Here is a 26,008-nt window from a genome sequence, read left to right on the forward strand (position 1 = left end):
ATCAGCAGCAGTAGCAGCAGCAGCAGCAGCAGTAGCAGAGCAGTAGCAGAGCAGCAGCAGCAGCAGCAGGCTTTTGGGTACAGGATGATGGAGACCGAGAGACTCGGTAAGAACGGTGGTTCGAATCCCGGCATCCCATATGGTCCCCTGAGCCTGCCAGGAGCGATTTCTGAGCGCAGAGCCAGGAGGAACCCCTGAGTGCTGCTGGGTGTGACCCCCAAAACCAAAAAAAAAAAAAAAATCCAAACAACACAACAGGGAGTAGATGGAATGACCCTTGACCACTCACCTGTTACCTTTTTCTGCAGTGTTACCGCCCTCTGATCCCCTGGACTTGCCCCTTCGGGCAGTGGAACTAGGATGCACGGGGCACTGGGAACTGCTGAATGAGCCTGGCGCTCCAGAGAGCACCGTGAGTGACTTTTTGGACGCACATCTTTGACACTTAACTCACCCCTTTACCTTTCTTACTGTAGGATCTCGCATGATCTCACTTAACTCTGGCCACCCAGCATCTGGGTCAGGACTGTTGTTGTTGGGCAGACCCCAGCCCAGCAGATGATGTGAGGCCAAACAGAGCAGCACTGTGCCTACGTTGGCTTCCAAAACCGCATTCTTAAAAGTGTCTTTTCTTTTTGGGGTCCCCTACTGTTTCCAAGCTCTAGGACACTTACATGGTGGTGATTGAGGTGCTAATCTTTGACTTCCTGACTCTTCAGCCCTAGATCTGGGACCTCTTTTCTTAAAATAGTGATTTTTCAAGTTTCAGTGTGTCTCAAGACTTGTTAAAAGGGTTCTTTAAAATACAGATAACCAGGTTCATTCCAGAAATTCTGAGACCAGGGATGTATATTATTATCCAACATCTCAAACAAATTAGTAGCAGATAGATTGTCCTGTAAGCTAGATAGATAACTTTTGAAGAATATTGCTTTAACATGAGTGTCGGGACATCTGCCGTGCAATGGAAGCATGAATACTTCTTCTTTGCTCTTGTCTTTGTCACACTCTTTCCTTACCTAACAGTTCTCAACTTGCCCTGATTGCAGCTTCCCCATGGCCTCCCTCCTTGCGCCCCAGATCTGCAACAAGAAGCAGAGCAGTTGTTCCTTTCATCTCCAGCCTGGCTACCTCTGCATGGAGTGGAGCATGCTGCCCGGTGAGTGGTCTGGAGGGCTTGGACTAGGCCCACAGTGGTTGACAACCTGCGGCTCACGAGCCACATGTGGCTCTTTACACTTTTAATTTGGCTCTTCTGTGTGCCGGGCAGCTGCTCCAGGAGTCAGGACTCTGCCCCTATTCTCTGTCAGTGCGCACCCTGTGTGGCTCTCAAAAATAAATTTCAATCGTGGTTTTGGCGAGATTTGGCTCAGTTGAAAAAAAAAGTTGCGGACCACTGGACTAGGGAGTGGAATGTCTTTGAAGGAAGCTGGAACAGAGGAAATAGAAAGACTGAATGTTACTTTCTCTCTTTGCAGAAAATGGCAGAGGAAAATGGATCCCTGGTCTCTTCTGGTCTCCTTGGGTGCCCCAGTCCCCTCGGATCTACAGGCCCAAAGACACCCGACCACAGGCCAGATACTGGACTTTAAAGAGGTCAGAGATCAAGAGGCCACTAGAGAAACAGAATCAGTAAGAGGGTGGTTAGAGGCAAATTCAGCTTCACTGGGACCTTCATATCCTGCTGCAGGTGTTGCTGGAGAATACAAACCTGTCAGCTACCACATCCTTATCTCTTCGCCGACCCCCAGGACCCACCTCACAGTCGCTGTGGGGAAATCCCACACAATACCCTTTCTGGCCAGGTGATTCCTTTGGATAGGGGTGGTAGGAGGGGGATCCCTCAGTTTTCCAGGAAATCTCCTCATTCATCCCATATCACCTCCACCTCTTAGATCCCTTCTTGTGCAACCCTTCCCAGGTGGAATGGATGAGCCTACCCTAACAGATCTGAGCACTCGGGAGGAGGCTGAGGAGGAGATAGACTTTGAGAAAGGTGAGGAGGTGGTGTCAGGATGAATCCTTGGGAGATAGACCTCTAAGTATGAGTCTTAAGGAATAGGGGCCCAGGCTTGTCTTGGGTTGCTGCCCTTCTATGTCATTGAGTATTAGGCAATAGGGGAGCCCATCTCTGACAACTTTTGGTGTCATGTCATAATATTGTCACAGCAAATACGCCATTTGTTGTATTAGCAATTATGCATTTGTATATGTTGAGTGGAGTTATAGGGAGAGAGATTCTACAATATCTCACATACGTGGGATATAAAGAAACATAGTAGGGGAATAATAGATGTCCAAAGGCAACAGAAACAGAGAACATGAGGACTGGTCACTAATGAGAAACATGCAGATGGGATGGGGGAATAGAACATTACAAAAATGGAAGTATCCAACATGGAGAAACGTGGTGCTGAAAGGTAGGGAAGCTTGTACATGAAACCTAGCTGTAACAGTACTTTAAGCCATAGTGCCAATATTTATTTAAGAAAAACTCTATGAGAGGCAGGCTGATAAGTGGGAGGGAAATGGGATGTGGGATAAAGGGAAGTGGACATGGGAAAGGGATTAGTGTTGAAACATTGTATGCCTAAAATCCAGTCATGAATATCTTTGTAATTTACAGTGATGAAATAAAAAGAAATAAAATAAAATGTCTGTGCTGGAGTCAGAGAGCTTATACCAGGAGGTCAGACCCTTTTCTTGGGTGGCCACAGCGGCCATGACCCTTGTCCAAATCCTTGTAACCACTCTGAGCATCACCAGAACTTTGAGCATCGCCAGTGTGGTCCCTCTCACTGTCCCCCAAATGTCTGTGCTGTGAATGGCCTCCTTTAAGATGAATGTGATGTCCAGCCTGTGTAGCAGTGTGCAGTAGTCCATTATTTTGGTTTTTTTTTGGGTTACATCCAGCATCGCTCAGGTATTACTCCTAGCTCTATGCTCAGAAATAGCTCCTGGCAGGCTCGGGAAACCATATGGGATGCCGGGATTCAAATCAACGTCCTTCTGAATGAAAGGCAAATGCCTTACCTCCATGCTATCTCTCCGGCCCCAATAGTCCTGACTCTTTCCTGTACCTCCCCTAGATCTTTTGACTGTCCCCCCTGGCTTCAAGAAAGGTGTGGATTTTGCACCAAAGGGTGAGTTTCAGTTTTGAGACAGGGTGTCAGAGGAGCGGTGCCATCACCAGAACAGAATTGGGCATAACTGTGCATCCCTTTTCATGCCTGACTCTTTAGATCACTCGCCTTCAGTTCCTGGGCTGCTCAGCCTCAGTCGTTTGCTGGAACCCCTGGATTTGGGTTTGGGCAATGAAGACGAAACTGAGACAGTGGGGCAGCCAGGAGGTCCCAGAGAGACCATGGTGCCAGCCTCTCCTGGCAGTGCACCCCTGGCCCGAGCAAGCAGTTTAGAGGACCTAGTATTGAAGGTGAGTAGTTGGGGGTGGCCTAAGGATATCTGTTCTGGGTGAGTCCAGAGGGAGACTAAAGCATCTTTACAGAGCAGTGCTGATGACTTTGGCTATAATTTGGTCACTCCCTGTCCCTTCCCAGGAAGCTTCCACAGTGGTGTCTCCTGAAGAGCCCCCTAAACCCCAACCTCAGGAGCAGTGGGCCATTCCTGTGGATGTCACCTCCCCTGTTGGTGATTTCTACCGCATCATTCCCCAGCCAGCCTTCCAGGTAGTGTGGCCCATGTGCTCCCCTTCCGTACAGTGTATTCCTGACTCCCCACTGGAGGCCAGATGTCTGCCAGGCCAGTATGGGAGCTAAGTGTCACCCTGTTATTCGTCCCACTGCCCAGGGCTCCCTGAGAGCCAAAAAGCTCCTTTAACTCTCTTTGCTTTCCCTCTTCCACAGTGGCCCTTTGAGCCAGATGTGTTTCAGAAACAGGCCATTCTGCACTTGGAGCGGCATGACTCTGTCTTTGTTGCAGCGCACACGTCTGCCGGGAAGACAGTTGTGGCCGAATATGCCATTGCCCTTGCCCAGAAACACATGACACGGTATAGCCTCCCTGTGCTGCGACTTCCTTCCCCTTTCCAGGTGTCAGTCTGTCCCGCCTCCCTGCTTCTTCCCTTAGATGGCTGAGCAGTTAGAATGACCTCTGAATTTTGGAAGGGGCTAGGCTCAGAATTTTTCTGGGGTCCTATTATGAAGGGCTTATATTACAAATAATATAATACTCATGTGATATTATTCATGACTATTTGTATATATAACCCTTCATTATTATATGATGCAGGGTCATCTCTGTGAAGGTGTGAGGGCTATTTGGGCGAAGAAGGGGCATATCCGGACTCCATGGCTTGCTTCTGGGAAAGGAGGTATGACCAGAGTCTGTGTGGACAGATTGAATGACTTCCTTCTCTCTCCCTAGCACCATCTATACTTCACCCATCAAGGCTTTGAGCAACCAGAAGTTCCGAGACTTCCGAAACACATTTGGGGATGTGGGGCTGCTCACTGGAGACGTACAGCTGCACCCAGAGGCCTCCTGCCTCATCATGACAACAGAGATTCTCCGGTGAGTATGTGATGGGGGTGGGTAGTCAGGACCTGAGGCTGCCCTGGAGTGCGTGTTGACTGAGGTGAGGGTGGTGATGGGGGCCTTGGGGATACAACTTGTGACCTGTTCTCCTCAGCTCCATGCTGTACAGCGGCTCAGATGTCATCCGGGACCTGGAGTGGGTCATCTTTGATGAGGTTCACTATATCAATGATGCCGAGGTAAGAGAACCTCACCTGAAGTCCATTAGCAGCACTCCTTTTCCGTACATTCTATGACATGTAGCATCTTGTTCACCCCGGGGGTGTTTCATTTGGGGCAGAAGGGCAGCCCCTCCTGAGCTGCTTGTGACTCATCTTCCTTCCGTGTCTAGCGTGGGGTCGTGTGGGAGGAGGTGCTCATAATGCTTCCTGACCATGTCTCCATCATCCTTCTGAGTGCCACTGTTCCCAATGCCCTGGAATTTGCTGACTGGATTGGGTAAGACTTGAAGTTTTGGGGTGCTTTCCTGAAGATGCTTATAGTTTTCATTTTTGGGAAGGTGGAAGCACACCTGGTTACTTATGGCTCTGTACTCAGGAATTACTCTGGCAGTGCTCAGGGAACCATATTGGATGCCGGGTTGGCTGCATGCAAGGCAAACACCTTACACACCATACTATTCCTCTGATCCCATATAGTTTTCTTTTATGGGAGTGGGAGGTGAGGACTAATACAGCAAGGACAGGGCTCAGGCCTTTGGGGTGGGGGAACAGTCCTGACTGGATGGCTGAGATCCCACCTGGGCACAGGTCACTTTCCTGAAAGGCAGGACAGCTTTCTCAGAAGAGCTGGGGTGAAGCTGGGACGGGGAGAGCAGTGAGATTGTGGGGCTCCTTCGTGCACCCTTATCCCTGATACACAATCTTCTCTCCTTGTAGGCGACTGAAACGACGCCAGATCTATGTGATCAGCACGGTGGCCCGCCCTGTCCCCCTGGAGCATTTTCTTTTCACAGGAAATAGCCCTAAGACCCAGGGGGAACTCTTCCTGCTTTTGGACTCCCGAGGTGCTTTCCACACAAAGGGGTAAGGAAACCTCATCATGACAAGGCACACAGGTGGGAGGAAGGGGGGCCCACCAGGTGTGGCTTTGATTGTTGTCCCTCCTAGGTACTATGCTGCTGTGGAGGCCAAGAAGGAGAGGATGAGTAAACATGCCCAGAGCTTTGGGGCCAAGCAGCCCATGCACCAAGGGGGCCCTGCCCAGGTGAGGCCTGTTTCACTTTGTTCTCCTGTACCAGGGCTTGGGGCTGGAGTGCGGAACTCTCCTGGGCCTGACCCTGACCCTGATCCTCCTCCCTGCACTGTGGCCCCCATGGAGACTCCATCCTCTCTTCTCTGTGCCTTCCCCAGGACCGCGGTGTGTACCTGTCCCTTCTGGCCTCCCTCCGCACCCGTGCACAATTGCCTGTGGTGGTGTTTACCTTCTCCCGAGGCCGCTGTGATGAGCAGGCTTCAGGCCTCACCTCCTTGGACCTCACCACGGGCTCAGAGAAGAGTGAGATTCACCTTTTCCTGCAACGTTGCCTTGCGCGCCTCCGTGGCTCTGATCGACAGTTGCCCCAGGTGGAGGGGAAACTGGGAGCAACTGTGTCCAGTTATTCCCAGTTCTGTCCCTAACCAGCCCCCGGCTCTATTCACAGGTCCTACACATATCTGAGCTCCTACACCGTGGCCTGGGTGTGCACCACAGTGGGATCCTGCCCATCCTCAAGGAGATTGTGGAGATGCTCTTCAGCCGAGGCCTGGTCAAGGTATGCCTGCCAGAGGGGAGCTTCTGGGGATCTACTGATCCCTTGGGGACTGAACATCCTGTAGTAGAGCAGGAGTTTAGGCAGGATAGGTCAAGAATGTGGTTTCTGGGTGCAAACTGCCAGCTCCACTACTCCCTTTGGAACCCTGAATTCAGGTCTTCCAGGGGACACCATCATCCTAAAACGGAATGATACAGGATAGGAACAGGGAGTATTCAGAAGGGAAACCCAGAAGCCAGGGAGATGATGCAGAGAGCTGGAGCCATACTTTGCATATTGGAGATCTGGGCTCCATCCATGAGCTGCAGAGGCCCCTGAATACTGCTGGAAACAGACTCTGAGTGCTGGCCAAAATAAAAACAAAACCAAAAAAAGAGAAATTCAAAGAGCTAACAAACACATGAAAAGGCATTGCATATTAGAGAAATACAAATAAAAGTAATGCAAGATAAGATTTTATGACTGCTAGACTGGTAGAATTTAGGGAACTGAATTATGCCTGGTATTGCCAAAGACAGGATTCTTTTGGATTCTAGGAATCTTGGATACATGCAGCCCACTTGGCACTCTTAGACCAAAGGAAAAGTGTACCATGCTGTAACCCTAAGTTCCATTTCTGGGCATACGCCATAGAAAAATTCCCTTGGTTCATGACGAAACAAGTTTTCTTTCTTTCCCTCTATGGATCTTTTGCCTCTACACTCATGGCAGCGTGTTGATGGTACCAAGTTGCCTGCCATCAAGAGAGTTAAATGCAGGGACTGCACCCCAAAGTATTTTGCAGAGCTGGAAGTTATGGAATAGACATAATCAGAGAAAGATGGATAGGTGTTGGGGCTGGAGAGATAGCACAGCGGTAAGGTGTTTGCCTTGCAAGCAGCCGATCCAGGATTGACGGTGATTTGAATTCCAGCATCTCATATGGTCCCCCGTGCCTGCCAGGAGCAATTTCTTTTTTTTTTTTTTTCTTTTTCTTTCTTTTGGTTTTTGGGTCACACCCGGCAGCACTCGGGTCACTCCTGGCTTTATGCTCAGAAATTGCTCCTGGCAGGCTTGGGGGACCATATGGGATGCTGGGATTCGAACCACCTTCTGCATGCATGGCAAATGCTTTACCTTCATGCTATCTTTCCAGCCCCAGGAGCAATTTCTGAGTGCAGAGCCAAGAGTAACTCCTGAGTGATGCCGGGTGTAACCCCCTCCACCCCCCAAGGAGGGATAGGTGTTAAAGTATTATGTAGAAGAAAATAAAAAAGGAATGTATGTCTATAACTGCTGTGAATTGTAAGTTGGTTTCACAAAAAAGGACCCATTTTATAAGAATGTATTTATATAAAAAGTACAGAGTGCATTTGGATGATTGATGGTGGAAAATGAGGGGCAAAAGAAATAGGTAGTTCAGTAAGTGAAATGGTAAAAATGATCCTGAGGGTAGTCATGGGGAACTTTGCCTCAGCTTCAAGGTCAGGTAAGTTTGGCTGGGCCTGAATCTGGCAGTCTCCTTCCTCTGTCCCAGGTCTTGTTTGCCACAGAGACCTTTGCCATGGGCGTGAACATGCCAGCACGAACAGTGGTGTTTGATTCCATGCGCAAGCACGATGGCTCCACCTTCCGGGACCTGCTGCCAGGAGAATATGTGCAGATGGCAGGCCGGGCAGGCCGGAGGGGCCTGGATCCCACAGGCACTGTCATCCTGCTTTGCAAGGGCCGTGTGCCCGAGATGGCCGACCTGCACCGCATGATGATGGTGAGGCTGCACCCATGTTATCCCAGCTCTGTGGTCCTACAGTGTTCTTTCAGGCTTCCAACTTTTTCCTCTCCCCTTCTTGCCCCCTTTGGCTGGGGAGAAGTCAGGGTATGCATGAGCAGATGTGGGGCTGAGACTGGATTGCATCTCTAGTTTTCCTCCACTGAGAACTCACCATGGAATAGGATTTTCTAGTGTTGGTCGAGGTTTGCTCCTTCATGGTAGAGGCGAGCAGACAGAATGCTTAGACTCAGAGGTCTAGCTAGAGTCCCATTCATGCCTAACTTTTCCGACCTGGCCTAGGGGAAGCCGTCCCAGCTACAGTCCCAATTCCGCCTCACCTATACCATGATCCTCAACCTGCTGCGAGTGGATGCCCTGAGGGTGGAGGATATGATGAAAAGGAGTTTCTCTGAATTTCCATCCCGCAAGGACAGCAAGGTGAGATGGTTTGGTGTGCAGCAAAATGGGCAGAGTATTGGACAAGGGTGTCCCAACTGGGAAGAGGGGAACATCTTAGAGGCCAGTGGGATGATAGTGGAGCTGCTCCCCCTTCAGTTCTTTTTTTTTTGGTTTTCGGGCCACACCCGTTTGACGCTCAGGGGTTACTCCTGGCTATGTGCTCAGAAATCGCCCCTGGCTTGGGGGGACCATATGGGACGCCGGGGGATCGAACCGCGGTCCTTCCTTGGCTAGCGCTTGCAAGGCAGACACCTTACCTCCAGCGCCACCTACCCGCCCCCCCCCCCCCCTTCAGTTCTTAAAAGAGGACTTCCTGCTCAGGCCCATGAACAGACCCTGGCAGAACTGACTAAGAAGTTGGGGACCTTGGAGGAACCTGATGTGACTGGCCAACTGGGTGACCTGCCAGAGTATTACAGCTGGGGGGAGGAGCTGACAGACACACGGAACATGATCCAGGTGAGTGAATACAGCAGGGTGGGATTGCAGTGGTGCAGCATATTTGGTGCCCATGTCTGACACTGTCCCCTTATCCCCTTTGTGTTCTGTATTTCCCTGTCAGCGGCACATCATTGAATCTGTGAATGGGCTGAAATCTCTTTCAGCTGGAAGGGTGGTGGTTGTAAAGAATCAGGAGCATCGCAATGCCTTGGGTGTGATCCTGCAGGTAAGGGCCATGGGAACTTGGACCCCAGGGTGGTGGACAGGGCCTGGGCCTCCACTTCCCTACCTGTTAGGTTGCAGTCAGCAGCCTCCTTTCTTCCCAGTCACCACCCTTCATTCTCCCCTCCCTCCCCTCCAGCCTGACTACTTGACTTGGTTCAGGTTACAGACTTAGTGCTTCTTCCATGGTCTCTTACATCAGGGTGTGCACCTTATCTCAACTCTTTAGTGTGTTTGGCTATTTTTAGCTCTATGCTTGAAGGTTGCTCCTGATAGTACTCAGAGGACCATAGAGTACCAGGGATGGAACACTGGCCTTTTGCATGCAAAGCATGTACTTGGCTGTCTCAGGCCCCTTAGCCTGAGAGACAGTTTTGACCTGGTACTCAAATCTAGCAGTGGGAAGCCTTAAATTTAATCCCCAATTGTTGCTCTTAAGCATGCCTTACCTCCATGTTATCTCTCCAGTCCCTATATTATTTTTTGTTTGTTTGTTTGGGGGTCGTAACAGGCAGTATTCAGGATTTATTTTGGTTTTGCTCTCAGGGATCATTCCTGGTGTTTGCTTTTGAGGTCCACTCCTCACATGGCCCTGACCTGGCCTCAACATTCCCTTTCTTAGGTCTCCTCAAACTCCAGCAGCCGAGTATTCACAACCCTGGTCTTGTGTGAGAAGCCCACGGCTAAGGATCCCCAGGAAAGGGAACAGGCCACTCCAAATGTACCCTACCCAGATGACCTTGTGGGATTCAAGCTTTTCCTGCCTGAAGGTGAGTTTTGGGCAGATACCTTGGCCCCTTTTAGCAGTGCAGCTGAGATGTTGGGGTCTACAGTGAGGCCTGACCTCTAGAAAAGGTCCCCCTTTTCCTAGGGCCATGTGACCATACTGTGGCCAAGCTCCAGCCAGCAGATGTGGCAGCCATCACCACCAAGGTGCTCCGGGTGAATGGGGAGAAGATTCTGGAGGACTTCACCAAGAGGCAGCAACCAAAATTCAAGTCAGCTGCTGGGAAGCACCTTGTCCTGGGGAAGGATTTTATAAAGGAAATGAGGGTGTGGGGAGAGAGGCCCTTGCAGTTGCAAGATGTCTATTGAAGGAAAGCCTCTATCCTAGGTCCTAAGATGTGCTCCTTCCTCAGGAAGGACCCCCCCTATGCTGCCGTGACCACTGCTGTGCAAGAATTGCTGCGTCTGGCCCAAGCCTACCCCACTGGACCCCCTACCCTGGACCCTGTCAATGACCTGCAACTCAAGGATGTGTCAGTGGTTGAGGGGGGGCTCCGGGCCCGGAAGCTGGAGGAGCTGATCAGGGGGGCCCAGTGTGTGCATAGCCCCCGCTTCCCAGCCCAGGTAGGCTTCTGGAGGACAACCCTGAGCTGGCAGGGAACTTGTCTTTGCTGCCCTCCTGGGGGGGAAGGCTGAGGTGTGCCCGCGGTGCCTTTCCGCAGTACATGAAGTTGCATGAGCGGATGCAGATTCAGAAGGAGATGGATCGGCTTCGCTTCCTGCTGTCGGATCAGTCGCTGCTGCTGTTGCCCGAGTACCACCAGCGAGTTGAGGTGAGAGGTGGTGTCGGGAAAGGTGGGTTAGGAGAGGCCAGCAGGCACCCACCTTCACCATCTTTCTCCAGGTGCTCCAAACCCTGGGCTATGTCGACGAGGCGGGCACTGTGAAGCTGGCAGGGCGGGTGGCCTGTGCCATGAGCAGCCATGAGCTGCTTCTCACCGAGCTCATGTTCGACAATGCACTGAGTGCCCTGCGGCCGGAGGAGATAGCAGCCCTGCTGTCCGGGCTGGTCTGCCAGAGCTCCGGGGACCCTGGGGATCAACTCCCCAGCATCCTCAAACAGGTGTGGTCACCTGTTCCTGTCTCCTTCAGTTGCTCCTGCCCAAACCCATCTAGAGATCCCTGGTTACACTCCCACTAGCCCTGCAATGCCTCGTAAGACTGGCTTCTTCCATTGGGGTACAGGAAGATAGTCTCAATCACCTCCTCATCTGCAGGGCATGGATCGTGTCCGGGCTGTGGCCAAGCGGATTGGGGAGGTCCAGGTGGCCTGTGGGCTGAACCAGACGGTGGAGGAGTATGTGGGGGAGCTGAATTTTGGGCTGGTCGAAGTTGTGTACGAGTGGGCCCGAGGCATGGTAAGTTACTCATTGAGGTTGGGCAGTTAGAGATACTGCCTGCACCTGTCACATCCACTTTCTACCCTGCTTCTCCCACAGCCCTTCTCCGAGCTGGCCGGGCTCTCTGGGACCCCCGAGGGCCTAGTGGTCCGCTGTATCCAGCGCCTGGCAGAGATGTGCCGCTCCCTGAGGGGGGCAGCCCGCCTGGTAGGGGAGCCTGTGCTCGGGGCCAAGATGGAGACAGCAGCCACCCTGCTACGGAGGGACATCGTCTTTGCTGCCAGCCTCTACACCCAGTGAATGATCTCTGTGAAAGTACAATAATAAAACAGCAAACCATGTGTGCCTGCGTGAGGTGGGACAGGGACATATCAGCTCTGGAGACAGCAGGGACAACCAGCTAGAAATATACCTTTTATTAGTGCACAGAGATAGGCGCTGTCAGTCCTTGGGGGAGGGTGTTTTAGAGGGTGGTGGGATGTCTTGGGTCATGGCTTCCACATACCAGGTGGGCAGGAACACATGGGGCGCACCTCGATATTCAGACACTGTGACTGGACTTCCGGGCTCCCATGAGAAGAGGTAGACGAGTCTTTGGGGGGGGGGGGCAAATGGAATCGTAAGTTGGAGGCTTTGCTTTAGGTGAGCAGACTTGTGGGATCAGTAGCAGAAGACCTCACCTGGGATCATCCTCGACCACTGTGTTCTGGGCAAAAGTAAGGAAGGCAGCACAGAAGTTCATGCACACGGAGGGGTTCCAGCCATCACGGTCATTCTGGAGAGAGCAGGGAAGGAGGTGGAGGACTTAGGACACAAGAGCAGTGTCCTAGTCATGGGACCTGAGGAATTGATTTGAGCCTGGACAGGGTGGCCTGTTCATACCGGTAGGAACTGACCCTGTTGTCTTACCCTGACGTATTCAAACATCTGCATGGTAGGAAAGGTCTTGAGGGAACAGACAAGCCCCTCTGGGTTTCGGAAGCCAGCAACAACATTTGGGACTCCAGGGAGGAAGGATTGAGCCCACCACTTTAGGAGCTTGTACCTATTGGGAGAAACATGTTGTCAATGGGGACCCCACCCCTTTCACCTTCCTGCCTTTTCTTCTCACCACAAGCTGTCAACTCAGCTCATCCCTTGCCCACCCCTTCTCCTGAACCTGTAGAAGTTCCTCCATTGGCCAAAGCTGTGCATCTCCTTGGAGGTCTTGAGCTCCACGTAGCAGGTAGGGGGTTGTGAGGAGGGGGCCCGGGGATCTGTGCAGTCAACTTCTCCAGAGAAGAGCAGAGGGTGGCTTCCCAGGCAGCTGCGGAACACTGAGCAGAAGGCCACGTTGGTGTTCACCTCCCCCGTGGGGTCTGGACAGCTGTCTGGTTTGTCTGCAGAGAGGAGAGAGGAAGGAGGGAGGGAGGGATGGAGGGAGTGAGGGAGGGAGGGAAGGAGGGAGGGAGAGAGAGAGAGAGAGAGGGAGAGAGAGAGAGGGAGGGAGGGAGAGAGAGAGGGAGGGAGGGAGAGAGAGCGAGAGAGAGAGAGAGAGAGAGAGAGCTCACCTGAACACATGTACTGCTCGAACTTGTATCCCATGTATTTAAGCTCACGGAGATGGGCAGGTTGGGAATGTCTCTGAGCCCGAGCGGCTGGGGTTTCCACCTCACTCAGGTATAGTGTCCCCTGGAACCGGGAGGCTGCCAGCTGCCAGCCCTCATGCCGCTCATATGGAGTCGTCAACAGTTTTGTCAGGTGCCCTCGCCAAGTCACGGTGGCTCCTGCCAGCCAGCCTGGACCCCTAAAAGGAAAAAGCTGAGACTGAAACTTCATATATGCATCAATTGAGGCGATTCCCTCACAGCACACCTCAAGTGCCTTGCAGAGCTGAACTCACTCCAGCATTGGCAGTTTTCAGGGACAGGCATGCTCTAGATTTATAATGTATGCGGTGCTATACATACTCACCCCTCCAGCTGTCCGCGGTGATCCAGGAGCCATTGTAGCAGGTGGTCCAGCCGCTCTTGGATCTCCTCATCCCGAGGCTGGTATCGATCAGGGTATCCATCTCTGAGGTCAAAGTTAGGGCCTTGACTGTTGGTGGGAGGTGGGCAGTAGTAGCGCAAAGCTCGAGCATCTCCATGATACTGGCGCTGGGCATCCAGAGAGAAGCAGCCCAGTTCAGAGGGCTGCCGGTAGAAAGGAAAGGGCCCAGAGTAGAGGGCAGGGTTTGTGGGTAGCGAGGTTGCTTTGTGGAGGTGTTTGTTCCGAGTCTCAGCAACATCAATCTCTAACGTCTCGGTCTTTTTCTTGGACCCTCTGGGCTCCATGAGGTCCTGGAGGGCGGTGAGATAGGAGGAAATTGAGGAAGTTGCCTTTTTGCAAAGTTGGCCTGGGGAAGGTGGGATAAGGGGGCCTTGTCAGGCCTAAGCAAGTCAGCTGAGGCCCAGACCCTAGCTTGGACAGGACCCAGCCCGTCAGATCAGAAGGCGCCACACACCCTCTGATTCTCCAAGCGTTAGGAAGGAAAGTTGGGACTCAGACTAAGGATCTCATGGTACCTCCCTCCGTGACCGCCAAAACCTCGACTTGCACCTTCGCCTTTGGCGCTAGGATGTCACGCACGGCCTGCGGGTTAGGAGAGGCTGGTGGAGGGATGCAAGACAATTTTCGGTCGATCACGCAATCATTCGGCGACGGTGGTGGTGGTGGTGGGACGCCAATCAGCAGCAGACGCGTGAGCCGGGGGTGTGCGGGCGTGCCACGGTGGCAGCTCCCTTTCCAGCCGGGGCCTGCCCAGGGAGGGAACAAGTGGGCTCCGTGACGTCACTCTGGCGCACCGGAAGTCCTCCTAGCTCTCTAGGGTCCTCCCCTTCCAGCCGGGGCCTGCCAGGGAGGGACAGGTAGGTTCCGTGACGTCACTTGGGCGCGCCGGAAGTCTTCCTAGCTCTCTAGGCTCCATCTCTTCCAGCCGGGCCCTGGCCAGGGAGGGGACAGGTGGGCTCCGTGACGTCATTCCGGCGCACCAGAAGTCTTCATCGTTCTTTAGGGAACTCTTTCCAGTCGGGTCCTGCCCAGGGAGGGACCAGGTGACGTCACTCGGAAGCGCCGGAAGTCTTCTCGCTGTCAACTTCAGCCACTTCACCGGCATCTAGAGATCCCGGACATGAGTCGAAAGAGGCCGAGTCTGGTCCCCGAGGCCTTCGGACTGAAGAGGCGGCGGAGACCCGGGCACGGCGAGGCGGATCCTTTGAGGGGCGAGTCAGGTAACCGCCGCAGCCCCCCCAATGATCGACTCCTGCCCAGGTTCCCCCCGGTAACCAGGTGTGTGTGTCTCTCTCTGCAGAGTCGGCGCGCGCGGCGGTGGCGGAGCTGGTGCAGCTGTTTCCCCGAGGCCTTTTCGAGGACGCGGTGCCGCCCATCGTGCTGCGGAGCCAGGTGTACAGCCTCCTGCCCGACCGGACGGTCGCTGATCGGCAGCTGGTGAGGGGCGTGCGAGCGACAGGCCACGATCCATCCAAGCCGCTTCCCTTGCCTGGCGGACACTCCCCAGGCCCGCTCCGCTAGTCGCTCTACCGGCGCTGCAACCAGTTAGTTGGGACGAGCACTGCGGTGCCGAATGCTACAGAGCCTATAAAGACCTTCGGCCAGGGCTTGAGCGATAGCACAGCGATAGGGCGTTTGCCTTGCATGCAGCCGATCCATGACAGACGGTGGTTCGAATCCCGGCATCCCATATGGTCCCCCGTGCCTGCCAGGAGCAATTTCTGAGCACAGAGCCAGGAGTAACCACTGAGCGCCGCCGGGTGTGACCCAAAAACAAGCAAAAAGAAAACAAGCAAACAAACAAAAAAACCTTCAGCCAGTAGAAAGCATACCTGACCCTGGAGGGGCAAGAGCGAAGGCGTGGGGGAAACTCCTTGCCGGCCTTAGAGTGCTGGGAAGACAGGCAAGGCAGTCACAGGGCAGCGTTTGACAGGCTGCGTGCAGCAATGTTTGCTTCTGCCGGTGCTCAAGGCGATGTGCTGCAGAAAATGGTAAATGGGGGGACGGATGCGAGAGTGAATGGACGGGGGTAAAGAGGGGAGTTAGGAGATACTGCCAGCCTCTGAAAACCGGCGAAGACCTAAGAGGACAGTAGTGTAGTTAGTAGGGAGGGTGGTGCTAGACCAGGCCTAGTCGATGGAGAGAAAAGGGGAATGGAGTCCAGGGTTGATTTTCCTGGTGACAGCTGAGTGCAGCAGAAGCACACTGAGCTGTTTGGTTGTGACTGTGTATACTTAAGCATTGGAGGGTTAGTGGCTCACTAGAGGCAATTATAGTCGAGTCTTGGAGCAGAGGATTTAAAGAGACCGGTGGTACAGAGAAGTTTATGGAGATGAGCAATAGATGATTTATCCAGTGAATGAGTGAAATCTACAGGAGGGAGTGATTTTTTCAATCTTTTACACATTGAAAAAAAAATGAATAGACGAGGGGCTGGAGATATAGCACAGCTGTAGAGCGTTTGCCTTGAAAGCGGCCAACCCAGAACCAACCGTGGTTCGAATCCCGGCATCCCATATGGCCCCCGTGCCTGCCAGGAGCTATTTCTGAGCAGAGAACCAGGAGTAACTCCTGAGTGCCGCTGGGCGTGGCCCAAAACCCAAATAAATAAAAATGAATAGACGAACATGATGTAACTTAAAAATGTACATTACACGTACATATTGAATGCGTGTGTGTGTTTGTGTTTGTGTATTTGGGGAGGGGGCTCCCACATATCTTCTAAAAGCACAAGCTAAAGACCAGAATTACAGTGAATGCCAATAGGGATGTAGGGAGACAGCAGCATTGTAGGCAGTTATTTCTTAAATTATATCCAGAATTCTGCCTTTGTCAGAAGTATTATTAAAAATAATATGGGATTCATTTAGTGCTAATAATTTAATATTCTGTTAGGTAGGACCTGGTAATCTATATATATTTTTGTTTGTTTTTGGGCCACACCCATTGGCGTTCAGAGGTTACCCCTGGCTATACACTCAGAAATCACTCCTGGCTTGTGGGGACCATATGGGACACTGGGGGATTGAACCATGGTCCGTCCTAGGCTAGTGTTTGTAAGGCAGACGCCTTACATCTAGCACCACCTCTCCAGCCCTGGTAATATATGTTTTTTAACTACTGTCTCCAAGTGACTTTTTTTTTCCAAGTGACTTTTGATGCACTTTAAAATTTGATGCTTAGGGAGATAGCGGAAGTGCATGTTTTGCATAGAGAAGACCCAGATTTGATCACCAGGATTATATGGATCCCTAGTATCATGGGAGTGACCCCAAGCCTTCTGGATGTCTTTCCCAAATAGACGAATTTTGAGATAGATTGATACAAGAGGAAAGCAGGGAAAGGCAAGCTGGAAGAGACTGAGAATTGCTAGTTAGGAGGAAACTAGGAGGAGACCCATTGAGAAAGTGCAGATTTCAAAGAAGTTTGGCAGTATTAGATTGTCAGAACTGTGCCCTGTGAAGGAGTCAAGTACAATAATAAATAATCCTGGTGCACTGACCTATTAGACTGGAATAAGGTTAATGGCAACCTATTAGGAATAAAAGAGGGAATAAAAAGAAAATAAGAGACTAACGCTAGTGTCATAAAGAACTGAGTCAGATATGACTTGATTTAAAAAGAAAATTAGGAGACAGGTCTGGAATAGTAGTACAACAATAAGGGCATCAGACCTTCACAGGGCCAATATGGGTTCTCATATGGTGCCCTGAGTACTGCCAGGAATGATCCCTGAGAGCAGAACCAAAATAAATCTTGAGTACTGCCTGTTATGGCCCACAAACAAACAAACAAAATAAGTGCCACATTTGGGCATTAAATTTAAGGCTTCCCACTGCTAGATTTGTCCTTCACTCCTTGAGCTAGCCACTTCTGGTTCCTTGATTTTTTTTTGGGGGGGGTCACACCGGGCCACACTCAGGGGTTACTCCTGGCTCTATGCTCAGAAGTCACTCCTGGCAGGCTCAGGGGACCATATGGGATGCCGGGATTCGAATCACCGACCTTCTGCATGCTAGGCAAACACCTTACCTCCATGTTATCTCTCTGGCCCTGATTCCTTGTGGTTTTTTTATGTTTGTTTTTTTCCCTTTTTTTGGTTTTTTTTTTGGGCCACACCCATTTGATGTTTAGGGGTTACTCCTGGCTAAGCACTCAGAAATTGCCCCTGGCTTGGGGGTACCATATGGGACACTCGGGGATCGAACCGAGGTCCTTCTTTGGCTAGCGCTTGCAAGGCAGACACCTTACCTCTAGAGCCACCTTGCCAGCCCCGGTTCCTGGTCCAGCCCCGGTTCCTTGGTTTCTTAAATTTTGTTTTAGACCATATGCGGTGCTGAGTGTCAAACTCAGATTGGTCACATGCAAAGCAAGTGCCTTACTCACTGTACAATTGATCGGGCTCCACTTCTAGTTCCTTTGAATCAAACCAGGTGGAACTACTCCTTAGTATTCATTGTTTTTAATCTAGTGATGCTCGCCTAAATTTTTAAAAAGACCTTAAGAAAATATAAACTGCACACATGACTTAAACAATATTTACAAAGTACCACCCAAAGTATTTATTATTAAGTTATTTTTGTAGAATTACTTATTTTAGACTCCTGGATTGAGCTGGATGATGGTGGATGGATGGTGAGGCCTTTCTCAGCCAGCCCGGGCGCCTGCATTCCCTCCCAGTCGCCAGATCTCAGGATTCAGGGTAGTGTTGAGGAAATGACTCAGAGCAGTCAGACTTCAGGAGACATGAGCTAACCTTTTAAGCAGGCTACTTCCGCTGCCCTGTATTCAAACCTGTTTCTTTTCTTTTTTTTTTTTTTTGGTTTTTGGTTTTTGGGTCACACCCGGTGACGCTCAGGGGTTACTCCTGGATATGCGCTCAGAAGTCGCTCCTGGCTTGGGGGACCATATGGGACGCCGGGGGATCGAACCGCGATCCATTCAAGGCTAGTGCAGGCAAGGCAGGCACCTTACCTCTAGCGCCACCACCTGGCCCCTCAAACCTGTTTCTTATATCTCTCTCCTGCCTCCAGCCGAAGCTTCCCTTGTCTCTACCCCCTTGCGCTCCTGAGGCAACCCCTTTATTAGTCACCACAGACCCCTCCCATTCAGGTAAACTCGGTGGAAGTTGGGGGAGGGGTCACAATACTAATTGCTTATTTTGGGGGGGGACATACCCAGTGGTGCTGGGGTCACTTCTGGCTGCTTAGTTACTTCCAGAATGTGATCAAGCCTGGGCAGCTACATATTAGGCAAAAGCCTTACTTCTTGTGTGATCTCTGGCAATTTATAATAATATTATCAATAATTTACTGATAAATTATTTAACCACCACCCAAATTAGACTATGGAATGTTGCTAGACTCTGACATGCATCACTTTCTGGTTGAAATGCCTCATGTCCTCAGGTAAACTACTTCAGCTGTTTTAATAATTGATTAATAATTGATTTTCTTTATACCACCTGTGTTTACCTATAAACAAAATAACTTAGTTTTATCTATTTTTAATTTGATATAAGAACATTCTGTACATTTACATATGTATTTGTTTCATTAGATAAATATTTTTATATTCTCAATTACACATGGCTGAGTTTATTTTCATGGATTTCAATTTTATTAAAGTTTGTGCAATTTAGTGAAATAAGTATTTTTTGTTTTTTGGGCCATACCTGGTGATGCTTAGGGTTTACTCCTGGCTATTTGCTCAGAAGTCTCTCCTGGCTAGGGGGACCATATGGGACACTGGGGAATCAAACCAGGTCCGCCTAGATCTGCTGTGTGCAAAGCAAATGTCCTACCGCTGTGCTTTTGCTCTGGCCCCAATAAGTTTTATTTTCTAGGAATTTCTCACTTTTCTTTTCTTTTTTTTCTTTTTTTTTTCTTTTTTTTTTTTGGTTTTTTGGGCCACACCCGGCGGTGCTCAGGGGTTACTTCTGGCTGTCTGCTCAGAAATAGCTCCTGGCAGGCACGGGGGACCATATGGGACACCGGGATTCGAACCAACCGCCTTTGGTCCTGGATCGGCTGCTTGCAAGGCAAATGCCACTGTGCTATCTCTCCGGGTCCATTTCCCACTTTTCTAAAGTGAGGGATACATCTTCTTATAGTTGCTTTCTATTTATTCTCTTATAGAAGCCAGAAGTTTTAGGGGGGCACCAAGTAGTTCTTTTTTCTGAAAAGTGGGCATTAGGGCAAATAAATTTGGGAACCTCTGCTTTTTTGTTTTGTTTTGTTTTTTTGGGCCACACCCATTTGATGTTCAGGGGTTACTCCTGGCTAAGCGCTCAGAAATTGCCCCTGGCTTGGGGGGACCATATGGGACGCCGGGGGATTGAACCATGGTCTTTCCTTGGCTAGCGCTTGCAAGGCAGACACCTTACCTCTAGCGCCACCTCGCCAGCCCCTCTCTGCTCTTAAGTATCACATTTTATTGGAATAAAGTTTATAATCTATTTGTAGAGTCTGTAGTGATGGTCTTATTTTTATTCTTTTTTTTTTCTTTGTCTTTTTTGGGAGTCACAACTGGTGGCACTCAGGTGGTACTATTGGCTCTGCTCTCAGAAATCACTCCTAGCAGGTTTGGGGGATTATATGGGATGCTGGGAATTGAACCACCATCAGTCCTGGGTCGGCTGCATGCAGCTGCGTGCAAGGCAATGCCTTATCACTGTGCTATCTCTCGCCTCTTATTTTTGTTCTTTATATTGGTTAGCTTTGCTTTTACTTTCTTCCATCAGTCTCAACAATGACTTATTTTATTTCTTTTAACTTATTTATTTATTTTGGGGGGAGGTTATACCTGGTGATGCTCAGGGATTATTCCTAGCTCTGCACTCAGGAATAATTCCTGGCAGTACTCAGGGAGCCATATGGTGTGCTGGGGACCTTACCCAGGTAGATCACATGCAACGCTATTGTCTTACATGCTCCTGCCCCCAGCTATTTATTTTTTAGTAAGTAAAATTATATTAGAGTCTTCATTTTCCTCAATGATATGGCCAGTCTTCTGAATTAATATGCTTTTGTGATTGTAGATCTGTAATTGCTTCTTCAGTTTTCTTTTCCCAAAACAGTATTTTGTTTTCAGTGATACTCAGGGCCTATTCCTGGCTCTGCACTTAGGAATCACTCCTGGCAGTGCTCAGGGGACCATATGGGATGCCAGGTTTGGAACCTAGGTTGGGCATTTGCAAGGCAAGAGCCTTACATGCTGTAATATCTCTCCAGCTTTCTTCCTTTTCTTTGTTCCTCAGGCTCTTCATACTTAAGAGATACTCACCTCCTGTTTCTTTGCACTTTCAATTTTTTGTTTGTTTTGTCTTATTTTGGTTTTGGCTACACCCAGCTGTGCTTAGGGGTTGCTCCTGGCTCTCTGCTCAGTAATCCCTCCTGGCAGGCATGGGGGAACCATATGGGATGCCGGGATTTGAACCATTGTCCTACTGCATGCAAGGCAAATGCCCTACCGCTGTGCTATCTCTCTGGCCCCCATACTTTCAATTTTCTTGACTATGCGTATGCTCTGATTAAGAGTTTTTTCTCCTCTCTTCCTTATAGATTAATAATTTTGTATTTAGTAGTGCCTTAATTAAACTAAATTAAATCCATCCATATTTTTCAGTGTTAGAGTTTTTACTTGGATATTTTTCAAATCCATTCATAACAGTCTATACAAATTTCTGAGATTTTCCACATATTTTCCCCAGCATAATAGATCCACATGGGATATTTTGTTTGTGTTTTAGTATTAGACCATGTTTTGTAATACTCAGGAGTGGTTCCTGGCTCTATCTTGGAGATTATTCTCTATAGTGCTCTGAGGATCATGTAATGCCACATATCAATTTGGATCTCCTGCATTCCCAGCTGAGCCCATTTAGCAACCTCTGGTTCACCTGTCTTTATTGTTTTGCTTTTGGATCACACCTGGCAGTGCTCAGGACTTAGCCCTGCTTCTGCACTTAGGGCGTTCTATCTGGTTCCCATGCTATGTGGTTCCAACTGGGTTGGTCATATCTAAGACAAGTGTCCTACCTCCTGTACTGTACCTACTGTACTGCTCCAGCCCCTCTAACCTAGTTGTTTTTAAAATTGGTTTTAACTTAAAATAGTTTAGGGAGGGGAGAGAGGGAGAGACTAAGATAGAGGGGGGAGAGAGAGAGAACGAGAGAGAAAGAGAAAGAGAGAGGGAGGATTCCCTTAATGTCATTTTGGATTTATTTTAGAGTTTGTTTTCTCTGTCCAATTATTTGTCTTGGCAATGTGCCGAGTGCACCAGGCAAATTTGCTTAAGAAAATGCCCTCTACTTCCCTACACCCACATATGTGAGTTCTGGTTTCACTTAGGTATTGCTAGTCTGGTAATATTTCTTTTAATTTTAATTTTCTTGAAAACATTGTGATTTACAAAGTCCTTCATAGTTGGGTTTCAGACATACAATGAATCAGGGGGGATCCATCACCAGTATCCACCTCCTTCCACCAATGTTTCCCAAGTGCATTCCATACCATTCCACAACCCCCCAGCCTGCCAGTATAATAGAATCATTTTAAGTTTAGATTGTTAATGTTTGGGTCTCTTGATTCCATCATTGTTGTCTTTGGTAATTCTTTATTGTCTTGTGAGCTCCTTGCTATATAAACTATTTTTAGGGGCCGGAGAGATAGCACAGTGGCAAGCCATTTGCCTTGCAAATGGCTGATTCAGGACCGACATTGGTTCAAATCTTGGCATCTCATAAGGTCTCCTGTGCTTGCCAGGAGCGATTTCTGAGCACAATGCCAGGAGTAACTCCTGAGCATTGCTGGGTATAGCCCAAAAACAAAAACAAAAACAAAAAAAAAGAAAAACAAAACAAAACAAAACAAAAAAAACCCAAACAACCATTTTTTAGCATATAGGTTATTCAGTCTTTTAATTTTTAGCTTGTGGATTGGTTTTTGTTGTATACTGGAAACAAGTCCTGGTTTAATTTCAGTTAATTGATTAAATTTATTTAGTAGGATCTACTCCTGGTGGTTCAGCACTGGTACTGGGGGTGGATGGGGTTGGAGTTTCCAAAAGTGAGGATGTTTTGGTGAACAAGGAGTCCTGGCAGTACCCAGGACTATGACCAGTGGTGCTGAGAGTGCCTTGTAGGTCTAGGTCTGTTGCTCAGCATTTCACATAGGTTGGTCCTGTGTTCTACCACTTGAGCTCTTTTCCTGGCTCTATTTTTATTTGTCTTAAACATTTTTTTTTTTTGGTTTTTCGGGCCACACCCGTTTGATGCTCAGGGGTTACTCCTGGCTAAGCACTCAGAAATTGCCCCTGGCTTGGGGGGACCATATGGGACGCCGGGGATCGAACTTTGGTCCTTCCTTGGCTAGCGCTTGCAAGGCAGACACTTTACCTCTAGCGCCACCTTGCCGGCCCCTTGTCTTAAACATTTTATAAATATTTTTTTTGTGTGTGGAAGACAGGACTGGGACACAACCCAGTAGTGCTTAGGGGCTGTATGCTCAGGGGTCAATCCTGGTGGGGATTAAACTGGATTTGACCATATGCCAGGCAAATTTCTAAACCCCTATACTAGCTCTCTAGCCCTGGTTTCAGTGTTCTAAACATAGTATTCTATCTTGCCCCATTCAAAATCTGAACTGCTCATTCCTTGAGGACATGGCCATTTCTTTTAGCTTTCACCATATAATTGAGCTAAGAAAGTATGTTCTGACTGTTGCACTGAACAACTGAGTGAGATGACTGAACTGAAGATTCCTTGGTGATGACTCGCCTGTTTTTCACCTCATAGTTTTTCCTTTAGAGCCAAACTCCCCAGTGCTTATCAGCAAAATCTCCCTGCCCCCAGGTGCCCAGAGCATGGCAGAGCCTTTTACCCTGACTTCCTTCTTTTTGTCACATCTCTGGAGACAGAAGGAGCTTCAAGAACAGGGGGAGATCAGAATCATCCAACTAGGCTTCGATTTGGACGCCCATGGAATTCTCCTCACCGAGGACTATAGGACCAGAGTGCGTGTGACATGGGGCAGGGCGATGGGCTGGGAAACTGGGGTATGGACGAACAATGCAGATTGTACCCCACCCACATCTCAGAGAAGGCACACACAGGGCTGTGGGTTTTTTTTTTTTTTCCGGGGGGGGGGAGGGGTGCACACCCGGTGGCATTCTGGAGTTACTCCTGGCTCTGCATTTAGAAATTGCTCCTGGCAGGCTTGGGGGACCATATAGGATGCTGGGGATTAAACCTGGGTTCGTCCTGGGTCATCTGCATGCAAGGCAAATTCCCTGCCGCTGCTCTATCACTCCAGCCACACACACAGGGCTTTGGTAACTAGTCATAGAAGGGAGAAGAGAGGCAGCTGGGCCCAAGCAGAAGTGAAAACACAGTAAAGGAACAGTCCTAAAAGTGGAGGCGAGTGAGCCTAGTGGACTCAGCACTTCTCTCATCTCTGGTCTAGGTCCTCAAGGGCTGTGATGGCCGAACATATGCTGGAGCAGTGCAGAAGTTTCTGGATTCAGTGCTTCCAGCCTGTGGGGACCTTAGCTTCCAGCAAGACCAAATGACACAGACCTTTGGCTTCAGGGACCCAGAGATCACGTGAGACTTGGGGGCCTGACTGAGCACACTGTGCATCTGGCATCACCTGCCTCCCTGCAGTGCCAGGCAGCCCTGGCCTTTGCCTCCTCATTCCATAAAATGACCCAACTTTGTGTTTCTTCCCTCACTGGAATGCTTGTCTTACTTAGGGGGTCTTAGAAAGAGCCCTGGGCTAAAATTCAGATCTGGGCAGTTATTCAAACAAAGATAGGGGCCTGGCACTGCTGTGGTTGGTGCCTGAGATAAATCTCTGAAGCTCTTTTGAGTAAAGCCATTCAAAACAAATGTATGAATAAAAATGTAATTTCAGGGGGCTGCAACTGACGTGGGCTTCCTACTTTGTAATTCGTGGAATATTTGTGAAAACATTTGATGAACTTCTTTCCAGTGTGATTATGGGAGACACCTTGGCAAGCTGAGTGTTGGCAGTACCAGGAGTCCAGAAGATAAATCCCTATTTCTCCCCTAGGGTGGAACTGAACATGTGTGTATCAGGGCATGTGGCCAGGGAGGATTCCGAGAAGGGAGGCTGTTTTGGTGAACAAGGAGTATTGACAGGAAAAAGAAAATAGTTAGGGAGAGGGCAATAGACGGCGTTGGGGAGAGGAACAGGGATGGGTCTTGAGCCCCACTCAGGCACACTTCTGTTGTCCAGACCCTTTGCAAGGTTGATCTTTTTCTAGGACATTCCTGGGCAGTCGGAATGAGTGTTTTCAGAGCCAAGACCCATCTCTGGCTTCCCCCGTAGGCAGCTGGTGAATGCTGGTGTGCTCACTGTCCGAGATGCGGGGAGTTGGTGGTTAGCTGTGCCTGGAGCTGGGCGTTTCATCAAGTACTTTGTCAAAGGTATCTGCTTTTGTGACTCAGTTCCCCAGCCCCTTCCAGACATTTTTTGGTGGTTCCTCAAGCCTCTAGACCTCACTTGCCCCTCTTGTGGGCCACCCTCTCTACAGGGCGCCAGGCTGTCCTTGGCATGGTCCGGAAGGCCAAGTACCGAGAGCTGCTCCTTTCGGAGCTCCTGGGCCGGCGGGCACCAGCCACAGTGCGACTTGGCCTTGCCTACCACGTGCACGACCTCATCGGGGCCCAGTTGGTGGACTGGTGAGTCTTGCCCTAGCCCCAGCCTCCAGCATATGACAGGGTTTCTTCACACTAGTGTGGCCAGCTCCTGTCTCAGTCTCTCTCAGAACCTGGCCATATGTCTGCCCAGGTGTCTGGCTCCAGCCTCGTCTTTTTCCTGCAGTGTCTCTACCACTTCTGGAACCCTCCTCCGCCTGCCAGAGACCTGACGACCATACTTCTTGTTGCCTGCCACCCCGGAGGGGCATGAGAAGCTCGCAGGAGTGCTGTCCAGTGGTGGCTGAGCCGGTGTCACCTTGGGAAGGCTCGAGAGCTAGGAGCATTGGTTGGGCTGTGTCTATACGGGGGTCAGATGTTGGGCTGCTGTTTACTTGGGCTCCTGTCCAGCAGTGGGGAGTGGCCAGTGCTTTTCTGCCTTCCATGGAAGAAGAGCCAGAAACCCACCCAAGGCCGGGGTCCCTGCCTTTATGAGGCGACAAGATGGTGCTGTTTCAGGGATTTCTACGGGTGCTGATATAAGAAGATAGTGTTCTCTTGCCCAAGTGTTGGGCAAATAAAACTACCAAATAAAGTACTTCTGCCTGTGAGATTGATTTTCTGGTTGTCTTTTGTTTAGTGTGTCTGTTTGAGTTTCTCATGTGTGAGACAGGGATGAAAGCAAAATTGGGCTTGTTTTTGCCTCAGAGAACAAAAATGGACAGTGTGGCCTGTTTTCCCCTGTGGGTGGTGAGGGTTGCCTGATCATAACCACAGATTTAGTGTGAGGGTCTTTTTTTTTTGTGTCACACCTGGCAGTGCTCAGGGGTTACTCCTGGCTCTATGCTCAGAAATCGCTCCTGGCAGGCACGGGGGACCAGATGGGACACTGGGATTTGACCCACGGACCTTCTGCATGAAAGGCAAACACCTTACCATGCTATCTCTCCAGCCCCTAGTGTGAGGGTCTTTACAGCACGAAAGTGTACCTAGGTTAGCCCCATATACATGAT

The 26,008-nt window shown here is 49.9% G+C and overlaps 3 protein-coding genes across 5 annotated transcripts; 2 read left to right on the top strand and 1 right to left on the bottom strand.

Annotated features, from left to right (window-relative positions):
- The first annotated feature begins 49 nt into the window (after window positions 1-49).
- On the top strand, window positions 50-11,646 carry SKIC2 (SKI2 subunit of superkiller complex). 2 transcript variants are annotated; one of them, XM_049765177.1, is made up of 28 exons: window positions 56-106; window positions 309-412; window positions 1,050-1,159; window positions 1,479-1,596; window positions 1,691-1,805; window positions 1,922-1,996; window positions 3,090-3,143; window positions 3,243-3,433; window positions 3,558-3,686; window positions 3,864-4,009; window positions 4,384-4,530; window positions 4,649-4,733; window positions 4,886-4,992; window positions 5,433-5,579; window positions 5,664-5,760; window positions 5,907-6,119; window positions 6,197-6,307; window positions 7,824-8,054; window positions 8,358-8,495; window positions 8,838-8,975; window positions 9,079-9,183; window positions 9,802-9,949; window positions 10,051-10,177; window positions 10,319-10,529; window positions 10,628-10,738; window positions 10,810-11,028; window positions 11,183-11,323; window positions 11,405-11,646. In XM_049765177.1, exons 1-28 carry the CDS (start codon window positions 85-87, stop codon window positions 11,603-11,605), a joined length of 3,741 nt encoding a protein of 1,246 aa, XP_049621134.1. In that variant the 5' UTR covers window positions 56-84; the 3' UTR covers window positions 11,606-11,646. The 2 variants fall into 2 exon arrangements, with proteins under 2 accessions (XP_049621135.1, XP_049621134.1); XM_049765178.1 differs by lacking the exon at window positions 309-412 and having other exon boundaries at window positions 50-106.
- A 62-nt stretch (window positions 11,647-11,708) lies between these two features.
- Window positions 11,709-13,747, bottom strand: DXO (decapping exoribonuclease). Its single transcript, XM_049765150.1, has 6 exons — window positions 13,259-13,747; window positions 12,856-13,091; window positions 12,465-12,684; window positions 12,215-12,350; window positions 11,986-12,080; window positions 11,709-11,897 (listed from the first exon to the last, which is right to left on the bottom strand). Exons 1-6 carry the CDS (start codon window positions 13,618-13,620, stop codon window positions 11,747-11,749), a joined length of 1,200 nt encoding a protein of 399 aa, XP_049621107.1. The 5' UTR covers window positions 13,621-13,747; the 3' UTR covers window positions 11,709-11,746.
- Window positions 13,748-14,406: 659 nt separating this feature from the next.
- Window positions 14,407-25,606, top strand: STK19 (serine/threonine kinase 19). Of its 2 annotated transcripts, XM_049765189.1 has the most exons (7): window positions 14,407-14,556; window positions 14,637-14,773; window positions 23,255-23,350; window positions 23,800-23,939; window positions 24,688-24,785; window positions 24,893-25,040; window positions 25,183-25,606. In XM_049765189.1, exons 1-7 carry the CDS (start codon window positions 14,457-14,459, stop codon window positions 25,226-25,228), a joined length of 765 nt encoding a protein of 254 aa, XP_049621146.1. In that variant the 5' UTR covers window positions 14,407-14,456; the 3' UTR covers window positions 25,229-25,606. The 2 variants fall into 2 exon arrangements, with proteins under 2 accessions (XP_049621146.1, XP_049621147.1); XM_049765190.1 differs by lacking the exon at window positions 23,255-23,350.
- Window positions 25,607-26,008: the final 402 nt, after the last annotated feature.

This window comes from Suncus etruscus, chromosome 18, assembly GCF_024139225.1.
Source record: "Suncus etruscus isolate mSunEtr1 chromosome 18, mSunEtr1.pri.cur, whole genome shotgun sequence".
Lineage (NCBI taxonomy): Eukaryota > Metazoa > Chordata > Mammalia > Eulipotyphla > Soricidae > Suncus > Suncus etruscus.